General features: G+C 46.0%; 1 protein-coding gene across 1 annotated transcript in view; it reads right to left on the bottom strand.

The window, feature by feature from the left end:
* Nucleotides 1-213: 213 nt before the first annotated feature.
* DESI2 (desumoylating isopeptidase 2) overlaps nucleotides 214-10,829 on the bottom strand; it is a 48,379-nt gene continuing 37,763 nt past the window's right edge. The window contains exon 5 of the mRNA XM_004439594.3: nucleotides 214-1,910. Within this exon, the coding sequence (XP_004439651.1) occupies nucleotides 1,677-1,910 (234 nt within the window). The 3' untranslated portion in view covers nucleotides 214-1,676. The remainder of the gene's footprint in view (nucleotides 1,911-10,829) is intronic.

Here is a 10,829-nt window from a genome sequence, read left to right as displayed (position 1 = left end):
TTTCTTCTTTCTGTCACAACTGTCACAAGTGCTCTGCCCCCTAAAGAACTGAGAATCATCTGAAAGGCTTTCCTCTCCAGAAACAGAACAGTCAAAAGCATCAATTAGGTAAGTGGCTTCATTTTCCTCAGGTCAATGCTTACAACCCAAGGTTTATTTTCCCTATGAACAGGGTGTGCTTATGTTGATAAAATGAATCAAATCAGCTTATGCAAAAGTTAAAAATGTAGTTTACTGAAAGATATGTATCTTTACAAAGAGCAATAGCAAACAGTCCAATCTAGAAGTTTAAATAAAAGTAAACGACTTTAAAATTAACAATATATATAAAGCTGAAGTCACTGCCTTGGACAATTTATACACTGCATCCAATATTTTACGTAGGACATTCATTCTTAAGGCAGAAAAAGTGAATTTGACATGTAATGACTTGGGTCTTACATCCAAGGGTCAACTGGGAGTAGGCTTGAGCCGACAGATTCCTCGCCAGTGAGGACTTATCTGTGGTGACAATTTCATTCTTAGAGCATGTATGTAAGAGACATACATTCGAGAGAACAGAAAAAGATGAATTTTAAGACACACAAATATGGTCTTTCAACAGGAAGTCAATGAGACTACGCTTTCTATTGTGAGGTGAAACTACTCCCAGAACAAACTAACAAACTCGAACACACTCTTCCTGATGTGGTACATAAAATGTCTGAAATATCAAAGAATTGCCTTTTTGGAGAGTGTTCCTTTAGACTCTAGTTTTCAAGGTGTAGTATAAAAGGCAGCCTGAATAGTTAAAAGCAGTTGAATGTCAACTCACACTGCTACTCAGAAGGCTACCACGTAGAATATCCCACCCCGTCAACAGAACCCTGTGCAGGGAGGATATCAACATGTATTAAAATAAAACTGAAGCTCCCCAACACGTGTGCAAAAACACTCGTCAGTTACTAGCAAGAATATCTCTAACGAGAAACATCTTAGTTACAGAATCAGAGGCATCAAAACCAGACAGACACAAGAATGTACCACCCTGCCCAGGAGGACGGATGTCAGGGACGAAGGGAACTGCTCTTGGGACCTCAGAGACGTGCTCCTCGGAGGGGAGGGAGTGCGCGGAGGAAGGAGGCCCAGGCTCGGCTGCCTCCCATGCAGACCACGGCCCCAAGCCCAAGGGCTGTGTGCTCCTTCACCACGCTGCACCTCGAGGCCAAAACGTGACCCACAGCCCACCCAGAGGACAACTCGCCAGCAGCGACGGTGACTGGAACCGTGAGTACCTGTGTGCGCCTATTCGTGCCACAGCTCTGGCAACTGTCGCAAGTGTACAAAGATTACCCGCCTCCTTTGAAGACATGAAGATTTTCTTCTTTCACGGTGGCAGGAGTCCATGGGAGATTTGTAAACAGCGATACAAAATACTGTAAACATAACTTAACAGAGCTGGTATAAAACAGAAGTAAATCCAAATTTACAAGTGGGTAAAAAAGAGGGCAGCTTCACACAAAGTTCTCCCTCCTAAGTGATGTTTTTGATTACAAATATAATCCTGAGCTGAAGAACTGGGATATGGGGGAGAGCCATCGTTGCATACAAAATAGCCAGAGGACGCTTCTCTTCTACTTCTCTCTCAGGATATTCAGCTGCCGGAGACAGTTCTGAACGTGTGCCTTTGGAGCCGGTTATAGTTTAGTGTGGCGCCCGGGCCGGGGGCCTGCCGCAGTGCCCGCCATGGGAGTGGACGCGGCGGCGTCCTCCGCCTCCTCCAGTTCGTCCTGGAGTTCCTGGCTGACGCTCGACTGCAGGGCTGCGGGAGTGAGCCACTCCTTCGGGAGGCAACTCTGCAGGAAGGGGATGCAGGAGCTGAAGTAGGCCAGCCGATTGATCCAGCGAGGAATCTCTTTCCCACAGAGGATCTACAGAGGAGGAAGAGTTTTGCATTAGGTAAGAGAGGTTAAGGTGATTGGTCCACCGCCAAGGAGTGGAGGGCGGGGGAGCGAGGGGGAGGCTGGGAGAAGCCCCTGCATCCAAGCCTTTGACACAAGCAGCTCCCTGACTCAGGAGCCTGGGGCCCTATGTCAGCTCCATTCCTTCCTTTCTGAGGAAACTTGTCAACCTGCTTACTTTTTTTTTTTTTTTTTGTGAGGAGATCAGCCCTGTGCTAACATCCGCCAATCCTCCTCTTTTTTTGCCGAGGAAGACGGCCCTGGGCTAACATCTGTGCCCATCTTCCTCCACTTTATATGGGACGCCGCCACAGCATGGCTTGCCAAGCAGTGCGTCGGTGCGCGCCCGGGATCCGAACCAGCGAACCCCGGGCCGCCGCAGCGGAGCGCACGCACTTAACCGCTTGCGCCACTGGGCCGGCCCCAACCTGCTTACTTTTCACATGTGTAAAATCAAGCTAATTCCCTTTGGCTCGTTTCTTCTTTGATCCTCTCAAGTGCCTTGGGACACGTGTAAAAGTACTCTGAACAACACAGGGGAAGACTCTTGTTAGTACAGGATATTCTCAGAGTAACGGAAGTGCAGGCCACTGAAGCAGCCCATCTCATTCTGCCATCTGTGACCCTCCTTCTTCAGACTCTCTCCTGCTCCCCCCAGTCTCTACCACTCCACTGTCCCAGGGCTGCCTTCTACCCCTTTACTTCTGTTCTTGACCCTCTCTTCCCAAGGAGCTCATGCTGGTGCAGACAAGCATCCTCCAGAGGCAGACCTGGCTCTGTGACCGGAGCAGACAGGGCTGTGATCAGAACAAGGCCTGGGAGCTGCCGCGCTTCAGTGTGAAGACGCCACCGGGGCAGCAGACGGAGAAACGGGGGCCGGGAGGAATCCCTCCCAGCTGATGATGGGCTGCAGCAATTCGCCCACCTCCCATCCTCATCCGGTCCATAGGACCCCTGAGCCCGCCCCCCGCCGACTCTGCACCCTCTTCCTATTTCAGAGTAAGAACTGGGCCTTTAACACAACTTGACTCTTTACTACCCTCCTTCCCCTCTGCAGACAACACTGGGCTTCACTGAGTCCAGCTCCACTGTCCCGTTGGCACTTCTGCCTCCATCATGGCCAAGATCACCATCACGTGATCTGAAGCACCATCTCTCTTATCGTAGCTGATGACTTTGGAAGAGGTTCCACAGTATCTTATGTCCAAAAATCAGCTAATATGTAGACAAGCTGGCACCTATAATTAAGCAACATAAATTTTCTCCCTAAAGGTTTAGCCCTAAGTCTTAATGGTTACACTGACTTTAAATACTACGTCTCTGTCTTAACTAAAGGGCAAGTGAGATGGTCTCACTTGAGGGAAAATGGCATGTTTTGATCATTTTTGATTAATCAGGCTGGGAGCAGAGAAAGGTAGACAGTACTTAAAGACATCTGAAGAACATGTACACGACCTAGATCTGGGGAAGCTCAGCGACCTAACATGAAACTACGCCCAGCTGCCTACTCTGAAAAACACATGCCAGTAAGTGTTCCTTTATACTTTAAACCCAAGACATATTTAGGGATATCTGCATATTTGAAGGGCAACCACAGAAGTGATGACTAGGAATATTTAGATTAATGTAACTGATTTTACTCAGTAATTTGCCTCCCTCTAAATATCCATGTGCTTCAAGGGAACCGACTTCACCCCAATCCCTGGGGGTATGGCTTGACTAGCCTAAGACAGAGTTCTGTAAACCACAGCCACCTGTTTTTGTAGATAAAATTTTATTACAACACAGCCATGCCCATTCATTTATTTATTGCCTATGGTTCTTGGGCTACAATGGCAGAGGCAGAGACGAGTCCATGAACAATCCACAAGCCTAAAATATTTACTATATGGCCCTTTCAGAGAAAATGTGCTGATCCTCGATCAAGCCGTCTTTTAAACTTTGAGTCAAGATCCATTAGTAGGTCATTCAGGGTTGTAACTTGAATTTTTAAAACGAAATAGATTGTAGATAATAGCATAATTGTGACATGTTTTAGTTATGTGTACATGTGTGTATAGACTAGGTCATGATGTAAAATATATTTATTACTGTGGGTAATGGTCAAAAAATATTTGGTTCATGTAGCAAAATTATTTTTGCATTTAAGCCTCAACTTACTATCCCAGAGACACACTGACAAAAATATGAAAAGAGGTATGCACAGAGTTATTCATTACAGCACTTTTTGTAAACAGCAAAAGACTAAACATAACCCAAATGTCATCAATAGGAAATTGGTTGAATACATTTTGGTACATCCACATGACGAGGACTATTCAGCTGTGAAAAGAATTGAGGAATATCTCTATATACTGCTACAGAATGAACTCCAGGATATATTAAGTGTAAAAAGCAAAGTAGAGAAAGTGTGTAGAGGATGCTCCTAAGATATACCGGTAGACAGGCACAGAGTAAGTTACAGACGTTCCCGTTCCAAAAGGGAGAACATGGAAGGAAGAAAGGATTCACTAGTCTCAAGCAATTTTGAAATCTGACTGGGCAACCTCCATCAGGTTTCAAGGTCTGGGAACAATCCTCTGTGGCCCTCAGTTCTGCCTTCTGGGCCCTTCAGGTTATCCTTTTTCTCCTGCCTGTAGAATTTTTGGAATCCAACAGCCTTCCTTCATTTTGTCCTCCCTCTGTCCTCTTCAGTCCAAGCTGTGTTTCTGCTAATGTAACATCCTCAAAAATGTTGTGCATCTCCTGTGTATGTCATAGGATTCACTCTATTAGACAAGAGGTTCCTCCACAGATATTTCCTGAAAAATCTCATCCCTACTCCTGGTTTCTGCTGAGATGGTTGAGAGGATCAATGAGTCTCTTCATATTTAATCTCTTCAGCAGCAGCAAAAAGTTATCCAGTCACACCCTGGGCCTTCTCTCCACAGTACACTTTCCTAACAGTAAAGTCCCTAATCTGAGCATCTTTTGCAATCTGGATAGGTGGAGAAATTCCAAAATCATCAAGTGCTGATTCCTTTTTCGTTGAATAGTTATTCCCTCAATTTATCTTTCTTCTGATGTTTTACTATAAGCACCAAGAAGAAACCAGGCCATTTCTTAAGACTTTGCTTGGGAATCTCCTCAGTTAAATATCCAACTTTATTGCTTAGGTTCTGCTTTCCGCATAACTGCAGGATAAGATTCAGCTAAGCTCTCTGGCAGCATATGACAAAGACTCCCTACCCCCGTTTCCAACAACGTGTTCCTCGCTTCCTCCCGAGCCTTCGCCAGAGCACCTTTAATACCTGTGTTTCTACTAACAGTCTGTTCAAGGTAATCGAGGCTTTTTCCATCAAACTCCTCAAAAGTGCCCCCACCTTCATCTAGCACCTAATTCCAAATACTTCCACATTGTTAGGTATCTGTTCTAGCAGCATCCTACTTCCAGGTACCAACATCTGTATGGCTTGTTATGGCTGCTTTAACAAATCACCAGAAACTTAGTGGCTTAAACAACTCATTTTTTTTCTCTTACAGTTCTAGAGGCCAAAGAAGGAGGGTAGAGGGCAGTGGACATTTAGAAGTTAGATGTTTATGAATACATTTTGGTTTTTTTAGATTTGAGTTTGGAACCATGGAAAGATTTTATATAACACAAAATTAAATTAAACAAAAAAGCAGCCTGGCCCAACCAAAAAAAAGGATAAATGAAAGGACCCTAACTGTGTATTGAGTTGGTGGCATAACCACACAGAAAGAAATTAATCCAATTAACTGCAAAACACTGACTGTTATCTCTACTGAGCCATACTCTAAAGACAGAAAGAACTGTAAAAAAAACTTCAACTTCCCAGTAATCATATTGTTGGTTGTAGTAGTGACATTATTATTCTAAGGCTGTTTTAGGTATAGAGAGATAAAACAAATGAGTAATTATGTTGTTGTTGAGAATTGGGATTTTATACCCAGGACAGAGAAAATATAGATACACTATTGATGAGGTTAAGTAAAAATCCTATAGACTGAGTTTGAAGTAGAAATATCACTATGAACCTGTAAAAAAAATCCTAGCTCTGTCCATTGGAAAAAAAATCCAGAAAATTATCACCAGTTCAGTAGCAATGAGCAACCCTAATGCCCAGATTAAGATTTCTAAATATTTCCTATTAGATAAAAAAAAGTTCTGAAGCAGGAAATATATAGATAAGCCTGGAATATTCTGTCATACCAAAAAACAAAAAGGCTATCAAAGATTATTAGGACCATATCAAAAGACTCAGGAGCCAACTTGAAGAAGCACCCACCAACCAAAGATGGGATGAGAACAGTAACTGCACTGAACTGAAACACAGCAAATATTTTTAAATCTGTGGAGGAGGGGAAATCCATAATGATACTAAATTTAAAAAAACTGGCTAGCTTTGGAGAATGCTAGGTAAGTGTGTCAGGGGCACAGGTGTATTCACAGCCATGATCCATTACAGAGAAGGGACACAAAACAAAGTCAGCCGGGAAAAGGTGCATGGGGCCAAGTCCAGCCAGGCACAGGCTTTCCAAGGCCCTCTCCCAGTGGAGCCACACAGGATACACTTAACCACCCCAGGAAAAGCCGTGACAACACATGTGAAATGTCCTCTAGAGAAGCTTGTTACAGAGCCAGTGTCCAGGCTTTGTATTTGGGCCTGGCCACGCAGGTACCCTCTCCTTTGCAGGTACCATAAGTCTGATTCCCAGAGCCTAAGTAGGTACTCAGCACAAACCACACTGTTTGTACAAACAGGCCAGGCACAGTGAGCCACGCTTGCTCTTGCTGGGAATGGCGGGAACCCTCCCGTAAAATCAAGTTCTCAGATGCCATCCCAGGCCAACCTTGTCAGCAGCAGCCTCAGACCTGTTTTGTTAACATTTTTTTGCACAGTTTACTCCCTTGGCCAAGCTGTTACAGCAAAAATTATCAAAGGATCCCATGCAGCAGCGAGACCAACCTGAGATACTGATCTCAGTTATACTCTTTAGGGCTCCTGGACTTAACCAGTTAACACAAATCCCATTCACCATCAAGGTTTATTTTAGACAGTCAGGAGTTTTGCTCAAGTTTTGCTATGAAACCTTCTTCATCTGCCCTGAGGCATCAGTTGAGGCACAGCACAACTCCAGCCGGTAAACTGAAGTTGACCTGAGAGGTCTTCAGGGCTGAGGCAGTGTCACTGATGGTCAGGGTGCACCCAAAAGTAGTCAGATCCCAGAAGGCACATGCGGTACCTTGGAAACTAAGTTTACAATGTTGGGGCACCCCAAGCAGGGCACACATTAGGCAGTATAAGTGAAAAGGGCCCCCAGTGTGCTTTTCCCAGTGTGAGTACTGTGTCCCCTCAAAATTAATGTTGAAACCCTAACTCCTAATGTGATGGTGTTAGGAGGTGTGGCCTTGGGAAGGTGATTAGCTCATGAGGGCTGGGCCCTCATGAATGGGATTAGTAGTGCCTTTATAAAAGAGGTCTGAGCGCTCCCCACCCCTTCCGCCACGTGAGGACACAGCAAGAAGATGGCCTGTGAACTAGGAGCAGACCTCACCAGACACCAACGTCTGCCAGTGCCTTGATCTCGGTCTCTCCAGCCTCCAGAATTGGAGAAAAATTTTTATTATTTCTAAGCCACGCAGTCTATGGCATCTTGTGACAGCAGCCTGAATGGACTAGGACAGGGCTTCCTGCTCTAGGGTTTCCCAGCTAGTCTGAAAAATGAGTTGAATCTTGGTTTCAGAGGGACTGGTGGAAGGCAGTTAGTTGTCAACAGCTCTGTCTGGCCCTGACCCTAGGCCATCAGCCTCATCAGTGGGAAGACATCTGTGCGCGATCTGTGTGGACAGTGCAGGAGCCGGGCCACCCTCCGCTGTCTCTTGGTCAGCACCGTCAGTGTGCTCACAGTCCTGCTGAATTCAAAGGGCCTGCAGGGGCTCAGAGGCAAAGTGCGAAGTCCTTCTTCAGGAAGAGGACAGAGGCAGCACAGGCACGCATCGCATGATGACGTTTTGGTCAACGATGGACCACATACACGACAATGGTCCCATAGGACAGTGTCATACAGCCTCGGTGTGTAGTGGGCTACACCATCCAGGTTTGTGCAAGTGCTCTCTGTGATGTTCACACAATGACAAAATCGCCACACGACACACTTCTCAGAACGTATTCCTGTTGTTAAATGACACATAACTGTTGGGAATCACATATCATGTTAGGAATTGGTCAGGATTAAATCCTGAATTTTCACAAAATTTCAAAATGGGTTTATCTAGCCGCCAACCCCTTTATCCTGATCATTTATCTAGTGAATAGCCTAGAGAAGAGCATTCTGTTTCTGGGGACAGCTGCATTTAGTCATCCAACTGCCTTACCCAGGTGTGTGCAGCAGGAGAGGGTGGGAGAAGGAGAGCTGGGCTGAGTCCACTGCTGCAAACCAGTCCAGAAAGCCCTTAAGTGAACTGCACTCCTTGTCCCGAGAGGGGTCGAGAGCAGGACCTGTTGGGAGCAGGCAGAGGGGCCAAGTCCTAGTGATGTGCTTTCCCTCAACTCACTGCTTTCCGCAAAAACCACAAGTTAGGAGTGCACTCAGTCTCTGCATTAGAAATACAGAGCTCATCAGCAGCTTGATTCAGATGGTTCCAGTGCAGAAAGAGCCCTCTCCTATGGACACCTGCAAGTGACCCAGCCGGTTCAGTCAACATCCACATTTTCAGTTTAGGGCCCCACACGTGGTGTCCCACATCTGCACTGGTCCCCAAGAAGCCTGCTCCCTGAGCCCACACCTGCTTTCACCTGAGCCCAGCTCGTGCTGAGGTGGAGACAGAGCAGGGTGGCAGACAGTGTCAGGTTTTAGCTTAGGAGTCAAGTCCAAGCAACAGGAATCGTGAACTCATGATTTCAAAAAAAGCCCAGGGCTTTTCTTTGGCAACAGTAAAGCCAAGATACTGCAGGGCCAGAGAGCCAGGTTTCTAAGTTCACGTGACATGCGAGGCTTTCCTAAGCCCTTTCTGAGACCCACTCAAAAATATGCACATCAGGCTAAAAAATCATCAGCCTCTACGGGTCAGACATCTGATTTTACAAGAGCTCATTAGCAACTAAAAACTGCTTTTTAAAACTTTAAAAGTACATTTCCATCTTGAGATTGTCTTTTTTACGTTGTCTCCCTTTCTCAAGAGGCTGCAATAGGCAAAAACCATAGTAAAAATCATCAGTTATGGAGACATTTTCTTTTAATATTTGAAGGATTTAAATTTCCATCCACCCCATGGCAGCAAAAAGCAAGGAAGTTATGTCCCGTTAACACTTTTTCTTTGCAGCATTCCGATTGAGGTGATCCCTGTGTTGATTACAAGCATAAAACATTTGGTATCAATTTCTATTCCATAGCTGCAATAACCATACAACACAAAGCCATCAGAAATTTCCCCTCTCTTTCCTCATTGCCAATTTACTCAGACTCCAAGCAGTAAACTGAGCACATACAGGTCTATCATGACAGCCGTGGGGGGCGATCCTAGCTGGAACGGGGAGCGCCCCCGCAGCGGCGAGGCTGAAGACAGACGGAGGCCCCCACTGCCCGCTCTTTACTTGGCTCCAGCCCTGGGAACTGATTAACCAGTTGTCCTCCACCTGGAGGCGACAGCCACGCCAACGGTGAGCATTTTGGGCTCACCCCAAGTTCATTGCGGGGAATTCTGGGGCCTGTCTCTTCCTACCCGGAGGAGAGCACAGAAGCCGGAGGTGTCATGGGGCCGCACTTCTTGTCCTGTACTTCACCACATGGCCAGACTGGCCAGGGCTCCAGCCAGCCAGCGTCCTGGAGCTGACCGCTCACTCTCTAATCCATGGGTACCTCTCCACCTCTCACAGCAGCAGCTCAACTGCTCTCTTATCGTGGACAGCTCCCCAGCCACCTGGGCACCCAGGGACCGCCACCCCCAGCCCTTCACCCTTTCTTCTCTCCAACAGTCCGTCAGCCCCAGCTCAGTGAGTCAGCACACAGTCATACTCATGGCTGTGACTTATTACAGCAAAAGATAATAAAACAAAATCAGCAGGGGATAAGGCACAGCGGGTAAAGTCTAGAGGAAACCAGGAGCAAGCTTTCAAGGGTCTTCTCCCAGTGGAGTCACACAAGACTCGCTTCATTCCCCCAGCAAGGAGCTGCAACACATGTGAAACGCTGCCTACTAGGAAAGCTCATCACAGACTCCGTGCTCAAGATTTCTGTTGGGGGCTGGTCACGTGGGCACTCTCTGCCTGGAACGTACCAAAGTTCCAGATTCCCAGAAGGAAAGCAGATGTTCAGCTCAAACCAAACTGTGTGAACAAACAGGGTAGGCACAATGAGCCCCTCTTATCAGTTCTGGGAATCGTGGGAATCTTCCGGAAATGCAAGTTCCCAGATGCCAGCCAGGGGCCCACCTTGAAGCAGGCCTTTCCAAGGACAGCAGTCCAGGTCGGCTATGTTCCCTCTTCTGCACAGCACAAGAAACCATTCATTTCTGAAGACTGTTAAGTACAGGGAAAGAATCAAGCATCTATCCTGCCTTTCCTATGTGGACTGTACCCCTGCGTGACAAGGCGTTTGGGCTTTATTTAAATCCCAATTCAAACAAATTGTTAAAAAATTATGACAAGGAAATTTCAACATTGTATATTTGGATAATACTAAGGAATGAAAGTTTATTTTTTTAGGTGTGATAACGTATTGCAGTTATGTTAAAAAAGAATCCTTATCTTTAGAGCTACAAAGTAAAATATTTACAATTGAAATGAAATGATATCTGGGATTAGTTTCAAAAGTAATCTAGGGCTGAGAGTGGCATTCTGGAATGGGTGCTTACAGATGAAACAAGACTGGCCATGAATTGATTTT

This window comes from Ceratotherium simum, chromosome 36, assembly GCF_057802395.1.
Source record: "Ceratotherium simum simum isolate JZ-2026a chromosome 36, ASM5780239v1, whole genome shotgun sequence".
Classification (NCBI taxonomy): domain Eukaryota; kingdom Metazoa; phylum Chordata; class Mammalia; order Perissodactyla; family Rhinocerotidae; genus Ceratotherium; species Ceratotherium simum.
The sequence above is the reverse complement of the archived record's forward strand: the minus strand, read 5'-3'. Positions and strand labels throughout refer to the sequence as shown.